We start from the raw sequence: 21,354 nt of genomic DNA on the forward strand, positions 1-21,354 counted from the left end.
CAGAATCAAACCATTAACAAAAACTCACATTCACATGAATCACTAATAATTTGAACTAATAATAAATCATCTCTTTTGTCACAAATCAGTAGCACCAGTTCACCAGCCTTTGCCAAATGTGCTTCAAATCACGTACCGTCCTAATGGCTTTACATTTGTCATATCATTCATTGCTCCAAACACTCCTATAGGTATGTATTTTCTCATTTCAGTGTGACTTGCTCAAAATATCACAGTTGATAAAAGGTATAGCCCGTATTTAAACCCAGTTGTGTCTTAATTATAAGGCATTATGCCCCAGCAAGGATTATTTTATTTTATTTTATTTATTTATTTATTTATTTTTTTGAGACAGAGTCTTGCTCTGTCACCCAGGTTGGAGTGCAGTGGCATGATCTCAGCTTACTGCAACCTCCACCTCCCGGGTTCAAGTGATTCTCCTGCCTCATCCTCCTGAGTAGCTGGGATCATAGGTGTGCACCACCACGCCAGTATTTTTAGTAGAGATGGGGTTTCATCACGTTGGCCAGGCTGATCTCATACTCCTGACCTCGTGATCCACCCGCCTTGGCCTCCCCAAGTGCTGAGATTACAGGCATAAGCCAACGTACCTGGCCAGATGAATTTTTTAATAATTCCAAAGGAGCAATTTTCTATTAGCCTCCTCTCTCTTTTTCAGAAGTCTTTTAGCTTTTACTTGCCTTTTCTACTTGAAGAACTCCTAAATCACGCCTCAAAGCTCGGGAGAGGAGATATCTCCTGCAGTACATTCTCTGATTCTATGGGCTGGACCAGGCAAAATTGTTCTCCTTTTTATTCTCTGTCTCCTTTTTTACCACTCTTCCACCACTCAACTTATGACACTGCTAATTTTGAGTTTCTTATTGAGTGAAGGTTGTATGTTTTTATCTTTATATTGCCAGACTCTAGCTTAGAACCTGGCTTATAGAAGCAGTGCAATAAAAATTGCCAAAAGAGGCCAGGCGCAAGGGTGGCTAACTCCTGTAATCCCAGCACTTTGGGAGGCAAAGGTGGGCGGATCACAAGGTCAGGAGTTCAAGACCAGCCTGGCCAACATTATGAAACCCCGTCTCTACTAAAATACAAAAATTAGCCGACTGCAGTGGTAAGTGCCTGTAATCCCAGCTACTCGGGAGACAGAGGCAGGAGAATCGCTTGAACCCGGGAGGTGGAGGTTGCAGTGAGCCGAGATTGTGCCATTGCACTCCAGCCTGGGCAATAGAGTGAGACTCCATCTCAAAACAAAACAAAAAAAATTGCCAAAATTGCCAAAAGATGAGAGTTTGTTTTTGTTTGCTTATTTCTAGTGACAGAAAACTTACTGTATTGCGATAGAGGCTACCTAATGTTGGTTTTCATTATAGAACAATCAGCCTGGGACAAAGACCATTGAAGATGTGACAATTTCATATTGGTAAGAGGTGCATGTGTCCTTAACTAGTACCAAACACCAGATCTCATGGCATTGATTTTAAAGCACTTTCATTGACCCCACCGTTTAAAAAAAATTTTCCCATGAGAAAATTTGCAACTTGTTATGAATCTTATTGGCATATAAATATCTTATATTACTATAGCTACTCTATGGAAATGACTTTACTATTTAAAAATCAGAAGTAAAACTTCTGAATACTACCTTGAATATTTTGTTAAGTTAAAATACAAAGTCACTTGAAAATGATTTTCAAAAGATATTAGATAAAACTAAACATTCCTGGCAATTTATGATGCTTTTAAAATCTTTAGCACTGCTTTTCCGTTTGGAATTTTACCACAACCCACTGAGAGTATTCTTTTTAAAGTGCAAAATGAAGAAGAATATAAATCAAAGTGTTTTTTAACAAAACAGAATGCAATAAAATTTGATGTGTTTAATGGCATTAAAGAATGAGATAAGAAAGCTATTAGTTTCTTCTATAGACCTCAGAGATAAACGAATATAAACAATTTACTTCCCTGTAAAGATTATTTGCTGGTAAAATGAATTGACATCCTTTCACATAAACACATTTGTGGTTAAGACCACTGCCATTTTTCCTCCACTTTGAATGATACTGGTGGCCAGTTTTGTTCAAGATTATCCTTAGATGACCTCTGGTCTAGCTGTAACACTTCTAATACTGAAAAAGGAACGAGTGGTCCATCATCTACAAATGCTAACACTGTTAGCTATCACCTCAATTCATTTCTCTTTTGTCTTAGGTAACCCTCTTCATATTAAATTAGGCCATTGATGCTGGGCTCGGTGGGACACGTCTGTAATTCCAGCATTTTCGAAGGCCAAGGCAGGTGGACCACCTGAGGCCAGGAGTTCGAGACCAGCCTGGCCAACATGGAGAAACCCCATCTCTACTAAAAATACAAAATTAGCCTGGCACGTTGGCATGCACCTGTAATCCCAGCTGTCCGGGAGGCTGAGGCAGAAGAATCGCTTGAACCCGGGAGGCAGAGGTTGTGGTGAGCCAAGATCGTGCCATTGCACTTCAGCCTGGGCAACAAGCGTGAAACTCCATCTCAAAATAAAATAAAATAAAATAGGTGGTTGGATTTTTCTCAAAAACTAGCAAAACGATTCATTAGCTTTCAGATAAAAGGACTATGATAGTGAAAAATGTTCTAATATCTCAGTGTAGACATCCCATTCTCTCTTTCAATGCTTCATTTTAAAGTCTCATCTGTTACTCATTCGTTTTTATCCAAGGGCTTTTCACCATGTTGCAGACCAGATAGAACACGGGCTTTGCGGTAAGGCTTGGTTTGAATCTTGGTTCTAACCTTTACCCTCTGTGAGGCTTTGACCAATTCATTCAACTTCTCTGAGCTTCAATTTCCTCATCCATAAAATAAATACTTGACTCACAGGGTTGTTTAGAAAATTCAATAAAATAACATTAAAAAGCTCCCCTCGTCCCACTGCTGAGTTTATAACCTAGAGGACAATCAATCCATGATCACCAATAATAATCTGTCATAGGAATGTACTTGTCATTGACAAATGTATTTATTTTTGCCCCACGAAGCGAGTTTACTATACTTTCAGCACATTTTTGAATACCCAAGATCGAGGCAACATTATAGCATAAAAGAGCAAAAATATCATTCTAGCATAATATTGTAACTTGAGAAAAGTTTCAAATGCTCAGGCAAAAGTATGAAACATCAGGCTAAAAGGTTTATTAACTGAAAGACTTATCAGCATCTTTAAAAATGTAAATACATACCTGAATCTTCCAAGGAAGGACGTGACATTCAACAGTGACCATAGAATTCCCTTTTCAAGGCTGCTCTCAGGGGACTAGCACTCTTTGGAATAAACTTTGGGAAGTTGTTTTAATACAAACCTACATAATGATGACTTTCCTTGAAGTTTTTTTCAAACAGGCTATTTCACTGGTAATCATAAACATCTAATTTTGAATAGAGGACTATGTATGTTCAATTTATGTAAGCTTTGTTAATACTTTCAGGGTTCAGAATTTTTTTCTGACTTTACTTCATAAAATAATTGCTTACTGTAATATTTATTACCAGTTACCATGCATATACTTAACTGTAATGGGATAAAATTAACATATTGGCCTGTGATCCCAGCACTTTGGGAGGTTGAGGCAGGTGGATCACGAGGTCAAGAGTTTGAGACCAGCCAGGCCAACATGGTGAAACCCCCATCTCTATTAAAAATACAAAAATTAGCCAGGCATATTGTTGGACACCTGCAATCCCAGCTATTCAGGAGGCTGAGGCAGGAGAATCGCTTGAGCCCAGGAGGCAGAGGTTGCAGTGAGCTGAGATCGTGCCACTGAACTCGAGCATAGGTGACAGAGCAAGACTCCATCTCCAAAAAATATATATAATTATTTATTTATTTATTGTCCACAAGTAATCCCGAATGGAAATTTCCTAAATCTGGAAACAAAAAGGAGAAGTACAAGAAAAAGGATGAGGAGGAGGAGAACAAAGAACTATTTTTTCACATGCACGTTGGAGATCATTATTAATCTTTATTTTTTCTCCTTGCTATAAAACTACAATTTTCTGTGTAATTCTTAAAGTGAGATAATGGAAAATATAAACTTGGTGAAGCTGATTAAAAAACTGGGTTATGATAACTTTTTAAATATGAAGATACTCTGAATGATATTTATATAGGAGGTATATTCGAAATAAAAGTTAATGTAATTGCCATTGCTAAAATCTTTGTTCTAAGTTGGTTATTTTTAAAGTCTTTAACTTACATTGCATTTCTTTTGAAATTCAAATAAAAAGTATTTAAAGAAAATATCTGTAGTAAAAACAAAGTCTGCATAGATTTGTTGCAACTAAACGACACGCAAGAGTTATGTCTAAAGAGAAAGCATAGAAGAGCCTGCCTCTTTCTGTGTTTGTAGCCTGAGACGATTCACTCTGTGTAGGCCTGTAATGTGAAATCCCACTACTCTGGCAATTTCCTGCCTAATTTGTTGTTGCTGCTAGGTGCTGAGTTGCTGAGTGGTAACCGGAGAGCTTTCCATTTGTTCCCTGTAAAGTCTAGTTAGAAGGAAATCGGTCAGTATTTCTGGTTCTCTCTTACATTTGTTCCAGACACCATAGGGTTCCCAAGGTCACACACCACCATCCTGGTTACATTTTCCATCTTGTACTCACAGCTCAGTGGTCGAAATCCCTACAATGGGAAAGAACAGGGGATTTAGGGGGCAGCATAAATGACATCTTGACACAAAAGCCATGCTGGGGGCCTGGGAGCTCCCCTGGATCTCAAACACCCAGGAGGGTGACAGTGCACAAAAAGTAATTGATGACTCTTAACTCAGAAGAGAAAGTAGAGAAAGAAAAGTAAAAGTTAAATTTTAGAAATAAATGTATTGGGTGGGTAAGCATATTTATTGTGTTTCATTAAGGAAGACAACGCATAATATAGTATTTATATAAATAGTTTAGACAATATCTTCACTAATGTTAATGTGAAACTCAGAGCATGAAAATCACAAATTATTAAACATGAGTAAATAAATTTATTCTATTAAGCTTTACAAAAACAAAATGATCGTAATATGTATAGATTATCATAAGATTCAATCATCATTTGCCAGAGAATTGCCTTGAACACCAATTTCTATACACTGTGGTCCCATTTTGAGATCATGCAATTGACTTTCTTCCATTCTTCATTATTTCAGATGTAAAGAGAATGCCTTCATGTTTAGCAGTACTTCCTATTTCCTTTCCTACCCCTATATCCTATTCCAAGTAGAGTTCATACAAACTGAAGTTAGAAGAGGTTCTGGGAGCTATCTACTGGTCAAATTCTCAAGGTTGAGCAGATGAGAGGGGAAATACAGATTTGTTCTGGAATGGTTGCCCTTGGTTTCCAGCTCCTCTTCATGTCCACATGCTATTCCCAGCTGCTTAGAAACCCACTCCTCACTCTCTACCCTATTCTTTTTCCATACCTCAAACCCTATGGTCCCATTCTGCATGTAGCCATAGCTACTTACACTTCTCCATTGTTTCATTCTAACTTATTATATGCCATCAGTATATTATCTGTCACCCTTGTTCCCAAACATAAGCTTGCAGTACGAGGACTTTCATAAAGGAGCAAATTTTGGGGGAATTTCAGTCCCTGTGATAGGTTTGGAAGAGGGTTCCCAATATAATGACCATGTATCCATCTGTCAGCTCTATTGAAATTTTATTTATTTTTTATCCTTTTTCTGTTATCTATTGAAATTTTATATAAGAAAATAATGTAAAGTTTCAGAAACGATCCTCCATTTCCTTCTATTTTATTAACAAAAACCCAAACCCAAAACCCAAGCAAAAAACATGAAACATTCCCCAGGCATCTAGCTAAAGAATTCTGTAGGTAAACCACACACTTTGAGAATATAAGCTTCAAGAAAGCAGAGAGGTTTTTGTGTCTGTTCTAGTCCTAATGTCTAGAGCACACTCGGACACAAAGTAAGTGACGGTTCAGGAACAACAGAGTAGAGACAACTGACACCTTCTTGTAAAAGAGAAGGCTACAATGAAACAGACAAATATGCAACTAAGTATATAACCCTGCTCCCAGAATTCCCCAGATAGACACATGGAAACATCTGTCCTAGTTGTTGAGAAAGGAATGGATCACTAATATTTGGAGGCACAATTTAATACATCCTCTCTTCAAATATCCTGAAAGACAGTTAGGTTAAAAGTGGTAACATTCTTTCTTCTCAAAGATAGGTTTACTATGTATTCAGTTTCTTAAGGATCCATATCTAACCCCTAATCACACAGAGAGGCTTTGTGTGGGGATTATTAACTCAGTCATGAAAACAGAAAAAACAAAACCCAGAAAAATCTTTCATAACTGCTCAAATGTCCCTTGAATGTAATTCAAGGATTTAGTTTCTATAGTAAATATATTTTTTTTATCTCACCTAAAGGTTAAAAGTTATATGTACAGTTTTTTCCCCAGCTTTCTGGAAGTAGTTCTTTGACATCAACCAGAGAATTTTTTTCTCCCTTTCACATCCCCTCCACCCTTTTTCTTTTTTTAAGCGTTATTTCCTCTCTTTAATAAGAGGAACAATGAACTTTTTCTGAACATTTCTAGATGATTTTCCTCTGCAGTTCCAGGGACATTCTTTTTTAAATCCATTTATAGCTCTTACAGTGTTCTTCTTTCACTGAAAATATTAACTGTGTACCCACTATTTACCAGGCCTGACACATAAGACCCCTTGTCCTCATTGAATTCTTAGTTATTTTAACAACTGGAACAAGTAATTCTAAGCAATTGTAACAGCAATGGAAACACACAGTTGCAGTAGAGTTGGGGAAATTTTACGATAGGATAAATAAATAGTGTGACAAAGGAGGACCTGCACATAGATCCAAGCAATCAGAGAAGGCATCCTGGAGGAAGTGGCATCTAAGCTGATGGGGGCAGTGCATATCAGTGGTTAAGAACAGGGTTCCAGCCGGGCGTGGTGGCCGATGTCTGTAATCCCAGCACTTTGGGAGGCCGAGGCAGGTGGATCACCTGAGGTCAACAGTTTGAGAGCAGCCTGGCCAATATGGTTAAAAATACAAAAATTAGCCAGGCATGGTGGCCGGCGCCTGTAATCCCAGCTACTAGGGAGGCTGAGGAAGGAGAATTGCTTGAACCCAGGAGGCAGAGGTTGCAGTGAGCTGAGATCACGCCACTGCACTCCAGCCTGGATGACAGAGTGAGATGCCATCTCAAAAAAACAAAACAAAACAAAAACAAAAAACAAAACAAACAGGGACCTGGACTTAACGTTTGATTTTTGAACTTGCTTCTACTACATAAGAGCTGTATAACCTTGGGCATGTTACTTAATTTATTCTTATCTATAAAACAGGGATAGTGACAGCAGCTTCTCTATAAGGCTGTTATAAGAATGAAATACATTCAAGAACTCAGAAGATTACTCAGCTCATAGCAGTTGTTCAATAAATGTTAGCCATCTCAATTATTCTCTCAATTATTATTAAGCCTCAATTTTTATTAAGTCTCAATTATTATTTGAAGGTTGAGTGAAAAGAAGTGAAAATAAGTAAGATAGATAAAGAGGATAAGGGAGCAGAGTTAGTGTGTTGGAAGGAGAAATGGCTGGAACAAGCTCTCCGTGTCATTACAGGTATGGAAAAGGAATTCAAGCTGGCTGGAAGCATCAGCATTTAGCGATGAGGCTGAGGAGGCAAGTGGGAGTGATATGATCAAGGGCCTCATGCGTCATCTGAAGGATTTGGATCTTATCCTCAAAGCAATGGGGAGCTAGTGAGGATTTGAAGAGAGTGCCATGCTCAGATTTGCGATTTAGAAAGATGGATTTTTTTTCTAGGTTAGAGGTAACAAGTTGGCAAGATGAACTAGGAAGACTGCTGCAATAATCTGGGCAAAAGATCATGCCAGCCTGGATGAAGGTGGTGACGATGGCTGTTGGATGGACTGAGTCCAGAATCTCTTTAGTTCATATCCTTCTCTCCATCCAACTGCCACTGTCATCACCCTCATCCAGGCTGGCATCACTTTAGGTGTTAGAAGCCAGGGGATGCTGGTGTCATTCTCGTACACAGAAAATGAAAGGGAAACTGGATGTGGTGGCTCACACCTGTAATCTCAGCACTTTGGGAGGCCAAGGCTGGGGGATCACTTGAGGTTAGGAGTTCAAGATCAGCCTAGCCAACATGGTGAAACTGATCTCTACTAAAAATATTAAAATTAGTCAGGCGTGGTGGTGGGCACCTGTAATCCCAGCTAGCTGGGAGGCTGAGGCAGGAGAATCACTTGAACCAGGGAGGCAGAGGTTGCAGTGAGCCAAGATCATGCCACTGCACTCCAGCCTGGGCAACAGAGCAAGATTTCAATTAAAAAAAAAAAAAAAAGAAAGGAAGAAGGGTGTGAGTGGGAAGACCAAAAGTCTAGATACAGACATGTTGAAGGTGAGGCAGCTGTGAGAGATTGAAGAAGAGATGATAACAGGTCCCTAGAATCACCAATTCACAGAGACAGAAAGTAGAATGGTGCTTACCAGGGCTTGGGGAAAGGAACAATGGGGAATTATTTTTAAGGGGTTGCAGAGGTTCAGTTTGGGATGATGAAAAAGGTCTGGAGGTGGACAGTGGTGATGGTGGCACTACCACGTAAATATAATATCACTGAAATGTACACTTGAAAATGGCTACAATGATAAATTATATCTTATGTGTATCTTACTACCATCATAATGATGATCATGATGATAAATGTAAAACACGTACACCTTTTTCACAGAAAAATTAAGGAGAAAAATCCCCCAAAGGAAATATAAAGGCTGGCTCAACGAAGGTTTCTGGAGCAAGAGATAATAAGCATTTACATTTTCCAAAAAGACAAATGTTTTCAACAAAAGAATAGCCAACCTTACAATCAGATAATGCCTAATAGTTTTCCCCTTGAGGAAGAAATGGTTAAAATATGTTGAACTGGCCGGGCGCCGTGGCTCAAGCCTGTCATCCCAGCACTTTGGGAGGCCGAGACGGGCGGATCATGAGGTCAGGAGATCGAGACCATCCTGGCTAACACGGTGAAACCCCGTCTCTACTAAAAAATACAAAAAACTAGCTGGGCGAGGTGGCGGGCGCCTGTAGTCCCAGCTACTCCGGAGGCTGAGGCAGGAGAATGGCATAAACCCGGGAGGCAGAGCTTGCAGTGAGCTGAGATCCGGCCACTGCACTCCAGCCTGAGCTACAGAGCGAGACTCCGTCTCAAAAAAAAAAAAAAAAAAAAAAAAAAATGTTGAACTGAGTTGAAATCAAAAGGTACACAAACCTCAAACTGTTTCAAAACAAGGAAGAAATTAGAATGTGGCTTAGTCACGTAAAATTCAAAGACCAAGGGAAGTCTCTGCCAAAGGGAAATTGACGGAGAAAAAAGTAGTGAAGGGATCATTCGAGATTACAGATAATGTCCCTTGTAATGTTTACAGCCAAAGATAGAATCCTAAGTGCTCTCCTGTGTTTTCTATGCAACAAAACCAACAGTAAACTGGATGTTTTGCTAAAAGAACACTTTAGAATAGGTCCTTTGTTAAGCAAAGTCGGGGGTGGAGTGACAAGAAGGGAACTGAAATAAAACAGAATATTAAAAACAAAACACTCTCAAACTTCGTTTTTGTTTGTTTAATACATTATCTGCATGTAAGTATCTGTAGGTGACATTTTTCTGTTTTTGCTTGTAGAGATTTTATTATGAAATGACATCTTCAAATCAAAGTGGTTATTAAACACCATTTTTATAAGTTGTGTATACAATTACTCCATTTATTCTTATTTATTTATTTTTATCTTAAAGTGACTTTAATAGAGAAATGAAGAAGATTTAAAAAAAAAATCACATAATTGGCTGGACAAGGGTGGCTCGTGCCTATAATAGTCAGCACTTTGGAAGGCCAAGGTGGGTGAATCGTTTGACCTCATGTGTTCAAGACCACATGGCAAAATTCCCTCTCTACAGAAAATACAAAAATTGGCCAGGCGTGGTGGTGCACACCTGTAGTCCTAGCTACTCAGGAGGCTGAGATGAGGGTTTTGCTTGAGCCCAGGAATTGGAGGTTGTCGTGAGCTATGATCACACTGCTCCACTCCATCCTGGGCAACAGAGCAAGACCCTGTCTCTAAATAAATAAATAAATAAATAAATAAATCACATACACAACAAAAAACAAACAAACAAAAAAACACAATTAATTCAAGAAAGAAGAATATGGGCTAATTATAAAAACTACTTACTGGAGAAATGAGGGTTTATATTGATTTTCATGTTTGAAATAGGGAAATGAAAGCTGAGTGGAGAGTTGCAAATACTCTTGAAAAGAAATGGAATGATTTTTTCTATCTATCCAAACTCACTGTTAACATGGAAGAGTTAAGAATAATTTAGGACTATTTTTTAAAAAACTACTTTATTAAGATATGACTAACATACATAAAACAGCAGAACATATTTAATGTATAACATCTGATGACTTTGGAGCTTCTTTTTTCCTGTACATTTCTTCAACAGAAACGCATAAGGATTTTAAACCAGTGTTAAAGTTGCTCTATCATTACCCATCTGGATTTTTTAATTTTTTGTTTTTTACTAAGAAGGATTCAACTAAAACAAAAAGAAATCATGAGACTAGAAATGTGAATAGAGAATTTTATATTCCCTAAGTTTTTAAATGTCTTTAAAATACCAACATCACAACAACAGTTTGTTAACATCTCTTTAGAAGAATTAGTTTTCAATACAAATTATTCAATCATTAAAATGGATGAGGTCCTCAGGGGGTGTGGTATTTGAAAACTAGTAGACATTTAATATATTTAAGCTAAATGAACAACGCTATCAGCAAGTATTTAGGGAGCACCTACGCTACACCTCACCCTGTGAAGGAAACGTCACACTTGGGATTTACCCTTAATTGTGAGTTTGTATATTTTCGACACTGAGGAGCTTTCTTTGTTATTCTACAATGTATTTATAATGGTTTTCTAGACCAAGTGATTAAGGACACTGCAGAACTGGAGGATGCTTTGAATGGGAAGATTCATGTTCTGATAAGGAAAGGGAAGACTATAAATAGCATTGTTGTCATTTAAACAAATAGTGGCATTGAGGAATGGCAAATGAAGAAGACCAGGCTGTTCCTGGTCATAATTCTGACAAGGTGGACCAAGAAGAAAGGGGAAGGACCTTGTTCCCCTTCGGGTGCCGGTCCAGGCTGTTATCAGTGCTGAGTGGGGATTGGTTGGACCTTCTTCCCTAACCAGTAAAGAAAACCAGGCTTCCTGACATATGCTTGAAACTGAAAGAACTCAACGCAAGGCTAGAAAAGCCAGTGAAGACAGGGAATTAGCTTGGGAGTTTAGCTTTTTGATCACATTGGTAAGCGCCTTCATTCAGTCAGTCTTGTTCTCTTTTTGCCTTAGCTCTCAATCTTTGGCCAATTTATCTTTGCACTACAGCAAAGAAGATATTAACACTGTGTAAGCCTCCCCCCACCTCCATGGCTCATTGCTGTGATGATTTAACAAAAGAAGGTATCATTTTACTGTCTTTTACTGAGGAAGAAACTCTCAGCTAAGATGGCCCTTCTTAACATTTACTTGACTTCAAAAATATACCTAGCTCTTGACTTCAAATAATTTGCAGGCATTACCTTGTTGTTGCGTTCGATCCCAACATAATCTGCCTCTTCTGGTATCATTACAAAGAGTTCAGCTTCATATGCTCCTTCCCCTTCATTTCTTGCATTTATTATGAGCATAAGGTGATTTTCATCTCCAATGATTACCTGATGCTTATCTCTAAAAATGCAGTTTAAAAAGAAGTATTAGGCACTCTACTTCTTGGCTTCATGAATATTTTATTTAAGGATTTATTAAGGAGGAAAAGAAAAATGGTAAATGCAAAAAAAGAAGATGGACCATCATGAAGAGATGGTAGGAAGAGGCAAGATAATCATCTCTGGGTAAAAAGGGCAGGAAAACATCTAGTAGTGTGTAGGTAAATGTTTAACAACCAGTTCTCAAAAAAAAAAAAAGTATTGATTTATAACATTTTCAGATTCCAGTGGTGTAAATCCATGCACTGTGGTCGATTTCAAGCTACCAACATATTTAACAATCTACCAACAAAATTCCTGCAAATTTAACATTTCACTTACAAGCCAAAATGAAGCAGCTTCAGCACTTCACTGAAAACATACATTAGGAAGAAAACAGACAATGGAATAAAAGGAAGAGAGGTGGTTTAGAAAGTAAGAGGGAGAGATTAATGCAAAGGAAATAATGAGAGGGAAGAAGTAGGCAGATACGATAAGATCTTAAATCACTGATAGAGGATTTCAAGGTATTTTGAAGAAACATAGTTCACTTAGAACTGCAAATCAAACCAACATTTGGAAATACCTATTGCACTTTTTAACCTTACTCAAAGCGATTGCATTTGAAGTTGGTAAATTATGAAATCTGGGGGAAATCCCTCTGAGAAGTTACCAAGTACATTACAAACACTGGCAGTGAGATAGTGCCCGGGAGGGAAAGGAACACAAATCTGTTTCTTGACCACAGGATGTTTTACATCCTAGTCTATGTCTTCCCATAACAGAATGCAGTGCAATTTCCAGTGCTGGAATGGGGGCGTCCATTACTGGCAACTGTGAAGCCCTTTGATTCTTTTCGATTTTGTGACACCTTCTGCTTTACTCCATAGAGTACTATTTAAGTTTACTTGTTCAGTAAGTTAACATTAATTTTGTTCTGACAGTTTTAAGGATGCCTTTGACTCATGGGGTGCTGAAAAAAAAGTTTGGTTGAAAGTGTAGATGGAACCTGCCTGTCCGAATCCTTTGTCTACTTGACTGAGGCAAGTAAATATAACCCGAGCCACCCCATCAATAAGTTTACTTTCAACAAAAACTTTTTTTTTTTCAGTTTTGCTGAAAGATGAAATGGCCCAGGCAAAATCTTAGGGTGTGTCATTTGACACCAATGCCAAATAACTGACCCAAACCACAGACTAACCCAAAGTGTAGCCAAGCTCAAGAATTTCACGCAGCATAGTTTTGATGGTCATTGGAAGTGTATACTTTTTCCAGAGAACCTTTAAATAAATACCTCTAATTCCATTACATAGAATGCACACGTTTAGTTATTTAAACTTACGGTCTAGCTGACAGCTTCAAGTCAGGAACACACAGATTGTCTTCTCCACAGTCTACCAGAATGTGAGCCTGTGTTGTATAAACACACATCAGGAACAATCCAGGAAAATCTGAATCACACCCTTTTTCTTGAAAATTCTGAACGGTGCCACAAACGGAACGAGAGCTTTCCTCTCACTATGCATGACTCTCCCCAAGCCAATAGCCCACATTTCATGGCAATCTCCCAATATAGGCCACTTTACATAATAGCCCAATTCCAATGCCCTCCGAAATATCTGTAAAGAATGCAACTCTGGCAATGGCTTGAGGATTACAGGCTGTACTGCTTCCATTACAGCCACATTTTGAACAAATTAAATCTTGGTTGCAAAAGAGGAAAGGCTTCCGAAAAACACAATCATGCAGTGTTTCAGGAAACATGGTAGGAAAACTCCCAAATGTTCCATGTCGGCATGCAGAAATAAAAATGAAAGGAGCTGGCTTTAGTCTTAAAGCCATAAGAACAACATCCCAGAGAGTCTGCTTGAGAAAATGCCATCAAAGACCGCAAAGGACTTACCTGTTCACTAACAACGTTTTCCCTGTAGTAGTTCAATATTGGTTTCACTTCCAGGCCTTCCTTAAAGGTGGATTCGTCCAAACTGTAATTCAAACTAATGTTGATTGGAGATAATTTATCTCGGAATTCAGTTTCATCCTAGGAAAAATAATCACAAACTCAACAGAGGCTCCATGAAATAGCTGCAAGGTGTCAGTCTGCAAAAGTCAGGCAACACTGGAATTTACTCAATGAAAGTGAATGATGAAATAATTATCTTTGCAGCAGGCTTAGATGGAGGCTGATTTATGTGGTATATAGTTGCCAGCATACCTAATATACGTGCAGTGATGAAATCATTTAGAGCTGCGGCTTCATTGAAATATGCTTCTGGAGCCAATCTTTGGGTTCTCCAGAACTTCAACAACTCATGCAGAATTGGTCAAGTTGCAAAGTAAAAGATTACACTTGTATACCATAAATGTCACAAAAACCACCATGAATTTTGGACTTTTGTTTTCGTGAGGTTGCCAGAATTTATGAATTCTCTCTTGGGGCTCAGAAGAAGAAAACATCTTGATTCTCTTCCTCTCATCATCTTTTTAAGCCCTTGCCTGCATGAACTGCAGAACACCTTCAGGACATTTGAAGTTCTCTTGGAAAAAGAAACAGAACTCCTTTAGTAGGGAGGGGTAAGCGCCAAACAGCAAGCACTAAACACAGGGTGGATATGTCACCCTTCAATTGTGTGCCAAACAAGGGTCAGGTATCCAACTTTTCATTCTCGAGTGTGATTGTAATCTGTGATCTTCCCTAGGATGGTCCTTGCTAACTAAGCCCCCCAATGCAAAAGAGAAATTGAGACAGTTATCACAACCTCACAACTGGCAAGGTGAAGATAGGTAATTGTGTTATAAATAATTTTACTTTTTAAATTTCGGTAGGTTTTGAAGTCATTGTAAAAATACATTACTTTAAAGAAGATAATTATAAATTACTTCTAATAAAAGCTTTGAATGTCTAAATGTTTTCCTGAGTTGGCTCTGAAATGTGCATTGATAAAATCTAACAAGACATACTCACATAGGAGAAAAATTCATATAAATTATGTTGCACTTTTATGTTTTTTGGGGAGGAGGTGGGTAGAAATGAAAACCATGTGAGCCGATGCCATTATAAAGATTTTGTTCAAAATGAAAAGAAGCCTTAGAAATTAATAGCAACACATCATCAGGTTAGTTGAAGTCAGGGTCAAGAGGAGAGTATTTGACCCTAAAATAAAGTTTCCTGCTATGAAAATGAAAACAGATGGATGGGGGTCTATGCAGACAACTATGATGGTTAAATGGAGAAAAATGGTTGGAATTCGGATATGAAGGTGAGAGGCCAGAGAAGTCTTTCTGGCATACTTACTCGAAGGTAAACGACGAAATCCTGGCATTGGTGGGATTTCTGCCATTTTATCACAAGAGGGAAGACACGATGAGCCTGATGGTTATCAAGGAAGAGCGTTCGTTTAATGGCTCCTTTCTGTTTCAGGGAATCTAATTGCACCTCTGCCATTAAGACTAAAGAACAGAAGTAAAGTAGAGAAAAAGTATTCAGTGAACACAATGCTCAATCAGAGAGATGAATTTCCATTTCAAGTTGCTTATTCAAGAAACATTTATTTTTCATAGTTGAGATCAAGCATGATAAATGAGCTAGAAAAATTTTATAACATACTCTCCAAGCTAAAAATGTTTTATAATGGTTTTATAAAAGTTGCCATTCTCCCTATAATTACATGTTCTTATAAATAATAGTATTACCAAGTACTGAAGTAATATTTATGTAGAAGATTCCATATATGCAACAGAGATCTTGGTATTCCTCAAGGGTTCTTTCATTTTGTATGGTCTGTGCAGAGAAATGATTACTGTTCAACTTTCTTAGTATAGTATAAGAATGTAAAAATGAAAACGTGCTTACCTATTGTGTTTGAAATGCTCTGGCCTGCGACAGATGCACATACTCTTAAAGAAAAGCTATAGAAAATAATAGTCAGTAATTTATTGGTTAATAAAGTTTTGAATCTAAAGTAGAAGCCTTCCTTTACCTCATCCCAGATAATGAATATCATTTTCTCTATCTATTTCTAATTACGCGCACGCACACACACACACACACACGCACACACACACACACACACACATCCCTTCTACCAGTTGGTCTCAATACTAATACAATTAAGACAAGTGACATTATCATTACATGGAAGGTAATACTGGAAAATAGTACAGGAGGTTAACTGATTTAATCAATTGCTCAATTAATCAATTACTTGTTGCTTTTATTCAATGAATACAAGTGAGTATCTTCCATGTGCCAGGGAGGGAAGAATTAGGCAGCACAGCAAGAAGATAGCTAGAGGTAAAATCTGGAGGTGAGTAAGAATCTAGACCCATTTGAGAAAACTGAAGAAATTCAGTGTAGTTGGAGCACTGAGCAAGATGGCAAAGTTGTAGGAGACAAGGCTGGCTTGGTGGATCAGTGAGGAACAGGACTTTGAAAGTCATGCTTAAAAAATGCAGATTTAATCTTCAGAAGCATGGAGCACGTGGTATGCTTAACTTAAAAGACCCACTCTGCTTGGAGGGAGATGGAATTTGGCAGAACCTTGCTACAGTTGGGGTAAGACTGGAGGTAGAGACGAGAAGAGGAAGGGGAGAAAGAGAAATAGGAAGCTTAGCATGGCTGTCTCAAGCTAGGTAGGCACAATGATACAGGAATAAAGACAATCAAGAGAGGGCAGATGTCCATGAGAGACACTTTGGAGTTGTGCCTTGAACACGTGATGACTACCATTCAAGGCAATGTCTGCACTGGCTTGTAGGTTGATCTGCACTTGGCTTTGGTCTGTGGCTACAGATGGAATGAGAGATGGCTGACTCCCTGGCTGCCTTTGCTGAATGAATGTGCTCACCTCTCCCTGAAAAATTCCAAGCCCTAACAGCCATCACTAGAGATGGGGCCTTTTCTCATTTCTAGGAAAGTGAAAATATAAGAAAATACTTAAGTAGGGTTTAATGACAATCATAAACTTTTTACCAGTAAAATACTATCGTATGATTCGGGTATTTCTACAGAATTCAAAGGGAGTAAATAATCCCCAATCATACTTTAATTCTGTGTCAGCTTCCTGTGTCAAATATAATGAAAAAGTGTCACATCTGGGATTCATCTATCTACCGTGACCTCAGTCAATGTCTCCCCTCAGGGTAAATAATTTGCCACATACCATTAAGCCAGAAGTTTCCTGAAATGTCTATGCTATTACAAGTGTTTATTCCGCTTCCCCAGAGAAATCACTGATTCCAACTCGCTTCTGCTTCAATTAGAATTATTCAAGAAAGACGAAGAATTAATCACATCTTTCAATTTTGTAGTAAACCTGGCTTTCAAAATTAGAATTTTTCTGTGTCCAATCTTTTTGAAAGTATTTGGGTGTATGTTCAAATCGGCCAATGATCTTTTTTTCTATTCATCATTAACTGTGTGGACATAGGACAATAAAATATACTCCTATTTGTAATGAAATTATCAACATATATATTAAAATCATTTTAGATATAGAATTTTTAATACAAACAATTCAAAAGCAATAACAAATTTTTAAAAAGGAATAAAGTTATGCAAATGAACATCTTTTTTTTTCTTATGAGATGGTGTATGGTTGATAAATGATGTTATCAGCTAAAGGGTTACTATTTATTTATGAGTTACCTGTCAGTATAAATCTGTTTCTTTCTCAGCTCTCTTTCTGTTTTCTGAATATCATTAGCAACTGGATGACTTAAACATTTTTTCATACAAGTGTAATATCACTTCTACAATGTGCTGAATTCTCAATAATAGTACTCCAACCTAAACCTGCCAGTTCATAGATCACTTTAGTGGAAAAGAGTCTGTCAAGTCATAATTTTTCAAACACTCTGTTCTGATCGATAAAGAAAATTTCAAGATTTTACAGTAGTGCGTTGATGTGCTCATTCTGAATTTAGAAAAACATATATACTATATTATATATAAGCACACATACATCATGGGTCATATAGAGTATAGAATTAGGATCACTTGCAGGTCTACAGCTAATTACAAAGTATACTTGGGTCATTAGGGAAAGCTGTAAACTTTGATTAAATTAGAATTAAAATTTCAAACTAGAAATATTGGTCATTTTCACTATGGCCCGTTAGTCTAAATAGGTCTGATTGGAACAAAAAAAGCCCATGAAATCAACCCAGGTCCCTTATTACATAAGTTCTAAATTAAACTGTTTATGGACAGTGCTTTTGATATGGCCAGAAGGCAGGGTGATATACTACATGATCTTCTGAGGCTAGTCCCAACCCAAGCATGGTTGGAATAATGGTTCTGCGATGTGACTGTGCTCATAGCTGTCTATGATGAAGAGAAAATGAGATAAAGGTGAAACATGATTTAAAAGCACAAAGCAATTCATTTTACATTCTCTTCAGTTCTCAATCCTGTTTCAGTGATAACAAATAGCAGGTTTCACATAGTCACTCACATCTGACAAGTTTTTAAAATCAGGTTGGACAAGCGGGTAATTGCTCATGTTTACATTTCTAAAATGAAATATTGCGCTAGTTTTTCCTTTTTATAAATGGTTAGTCGCCAATTATATTAATATTTATGGAGCTGGCTTTTTCCCCCTTTTTCTAACTTAGAAATGCCAATGAAAGACAGTCACTTTATAAAACTACACCTGCTGTTTGAAAGACACAGAACTGCACATCGATGGAAGCGAAGAACTGTTTGCCAAGTAGAGTTTATGTGATAGTTTTCAGATGTGTGATAGAAGATTCTATCACATACAGACACAAATAGCAGCAGAGAAAATCAACAGAGACCTTTCAATCATTTTGGAAAAACTAAATTAAGTTCCTAAAATAAAGAAAAAAGAGAATCAAAGAAACACATTCTAGACTGAATCAGCTGTTAACTTTCTGTCTTCTGAGACTCTGAGGCACCATTCACAAATTTTGCATGTGAAAATAAGACCTCTTCCAGAAAAATGTATGCAATAGAAACAAATATAATTGTAAAGGGATATACGTTTGTCCACATAACAAACTGCACTTTAACTTAATAATATGATTAAATGTAATAAGAAAATGGCTCATGAAAAGACAGACATTTAGACAGACATTTTCTTGTTAAAAAGTAATATTCTTTCCATAAAACCAAACAGAACTATTAATCTGGTGAAAAACAAAACAAAACACCAAAACTTCAATCTCATAAAAATATCCATTAAACTAAAAACCCTTAGAAGCAATTATCTCTTTCAAAACAACAACATTCTATATCAGAGTGTACCACATGTGCTTAAAAGAATTCAGCTTGGAAGTCCATTCTGTTACGAAGGTGTGAACATGAGCCTCTTTGGGGGAAATACTGAAGTTTTAATACTCATGAACAAGTAGCAACTCTCACAGTTCATTTTCATTTAATCATGCATGGGTAAGGATAAATGCTGGCTCTCCGACATATTTTTTCAGATCAGGTTTTCATTATACTATTTTACGACTTTAAACCATTTTAAAATGTGCCCAAGGCATTTTCCAACTCTTTTCAAAAGCAGTTAAAGAAGAGGATGCTCTCCCGCCACACTCCCCAGCTCCCAGCAATAGGATGTTTTTCAAAGAATTCTTCAGGGTCCTCTAAGTCCCCACCCTCCACCCTTAAAAGCTTTGACTCCAGTATGAACTCCTGTCAAAAGGCCATCAACAACATGTTAAAATTGGCTGGAAATAACTTCTCTGGGTCAAGAGTGGTTAGTTCTGCAATTCTGACATTCTCAGAAACCAAAAATACTGTCTGAGTTAGACCACGTCTCCTGAAAAATAAGGGCAAAATATTAAACACCTCAAGGATTTGTTGACCCTCCAGAGGGTCTACCCTGAAGGTATTAACCAAGGTAGTGACTTCTAACCCTGGAGGACCTACGTATTGAGAAACTAAGTGGTCTTTTCTTAAACTGCGTTACAGTCAAGTTCCATCTTGTACTCCCATCAGACGGCTGACAAAATTCAGAAGGAACACTTTCAGAAGCTGTATCAGCCAGCTTCCGAAAGTCCAAGCAAAGCCTCCATCATCCAGGCAAAAGGAATAATTCAATCGCTATTCTTAATGATGGACACAAAAATACAGTCTATGGCACAAAAATCTTTACTTGTATAATGTGTTCCATGCTGAGTTACAAAACTGGCATCTGTTGTCAGCACAGAAAACCCAGTAAATTGACTAGTTAGAAAAGGGACATCGGTTGGGCACGGTGGTCCATGCCTGTAATCCCAGGACTTTGGGAGGCCGAGGCAGGCAGATCATCTGAGGTCAGGAGTTCGAGACCAGCCAGACTAACATAGTGAAACCCCGTCTCTACTAAAAACACAAAAATTAGCCAGGCATGGTGGTGGGTGCCTGTAATCCCAGCTACTCAGGAAGCTGAGACATGAGAATAGCTTGAACCTGGGAGGTGGAAGTTGCAGTGAGCCGAGATTGTGCCACTGCCCTCCAGCCTGGGTGACAAAGCGAGACTCCATCTCAAAAAGTAAATAAATAAGACATTATATGAGCCCGAAAAGCAGTATCTATAAGCATATGCCAAAAATGTAAGAGTGTAGGTATTTTGTTATATTTTTACCTCGGTTAGTGTTTATTTTAGTACACCAAGAATCTAAGAGCAATCTCCAAGATTTGTTTCACTGGGAATTTCTCCAAATGTTTTTACACTTCTCCTCTCACCTAGAGCCTGCAGATTAGAGAAGTAGCCTTTGAATGGTAAGTCGACAGCCAAAGATCAGCACCATATCATAGGTTCTCTTGAAAGACAAACTCCTTGCTACTCAAACTTGGGCCACAGACCAGCAGCAGTAGCATCTCTTGAAGCTTTTTTCAAGAAATGCAAAATCTAGGCCCCACCCCAGACTTACTGAATCCAAATCTGTGGTTCTCACAAGATACCCAGGTGATGTGAATTCACATTGGAGTTTGAGAAGCACTGGACTAACTCACCAGGCTGCAGAAGTCATAGAGTCTGGAACCTGGCAAGTTTTATTTTCAAGATTGACAATCATTGGGTGCAGCAGAAGCTGGGCATCTACAGTCACAACCGGTCTTGCTCTGCAGGGAGAAAATGCAGGGTTTGTTTGAATAAACCACAAAGGTGATAGGCAGGCGAAGCCCACTTCACTGCATACTGAACTCAGTAGTAGACAGAATACTTCAGAGGCCATTGCCAACATTCTCAGCATTTGTGCCAAGAATTTTGCCCACTGCATGAACAGGTGGGTACCACACTCAGCTAATTACCTCAAAACACATCTGGAGGCACACAACACAAATAAAGAGTGCTGTGGGTCTATCAGGCAAAGTTGCATACACAAACCTAATTTCTTGATGAAGTGGGCCCCCAGTATTATGGCAATATTGCTGTGAAATATTGCCTGCCATCTGCTAGCACATCTACATCCGTATCTGATGAAATACATCATCTTACAGCCATTCGTGTTTGTGAGT

At 38.1% G+C, this 21,354-nt stretch overlaps 1 protein-coding gene across 2 annotated transcripts in view; it reads right to left on the reverse strand.

Annotated features, from left to right (window-relative positions):
• The window catches only part of ITGA8 (integrin subunit alpha 8), a 200,988-nt gene that overhangs the window by 76,385 nt on the left and 103,249 nt on the right, over positions 1-21,354 (reverse strand). For both annotated transcript variants that reach the window (XM_010365605.2, XM_010365606.2), the window contains exons 15-21: positions 20,851-20,958; positions 15,739-15,794; positions 15,181-15,335; positions 13,789-13,926; positions 13,228-13,295; positions 11,721-11,868; positions 4,592-4,684 (exon numbers count right to left, since the gene is read on the reverse strand). In XM_010365605.2, coding sequence (XP_010363907.1) covers positions 4,592-4,684; positions 11,721-11,868; positions 13,228-13,295; positions 13,789-13,926; positions 15,181-15,335; positions 15,739-15,794; positions 20,851-20,958 — 766 coding nt within the window. The remainder of the gene's footprint in view (positions 1-4,591; positions 4,685-11,720; positions 11,869-13,227; positions 13,296-13,788; positions 13,927-15,180; positions 15,336-15,738; positions 15,795-20,850; positions 20,959-21,354) is intronic.

Source organism: Rhinopithecus roxellana, chromosome 11, assembly GCF_007565055.1.
Source record: "Rhinopithecus roxellana isolate Shanxi Qingling chromosome 11, ASM756505v1, whole genome shotgun sequence".
NCBI classification, from domain to species: Eukaryota; Metazoa; Chordata; class Mammalia; order Primates; family Cercopithecidae; genus Rhinopithecus; species Rhinopithecus roxellana.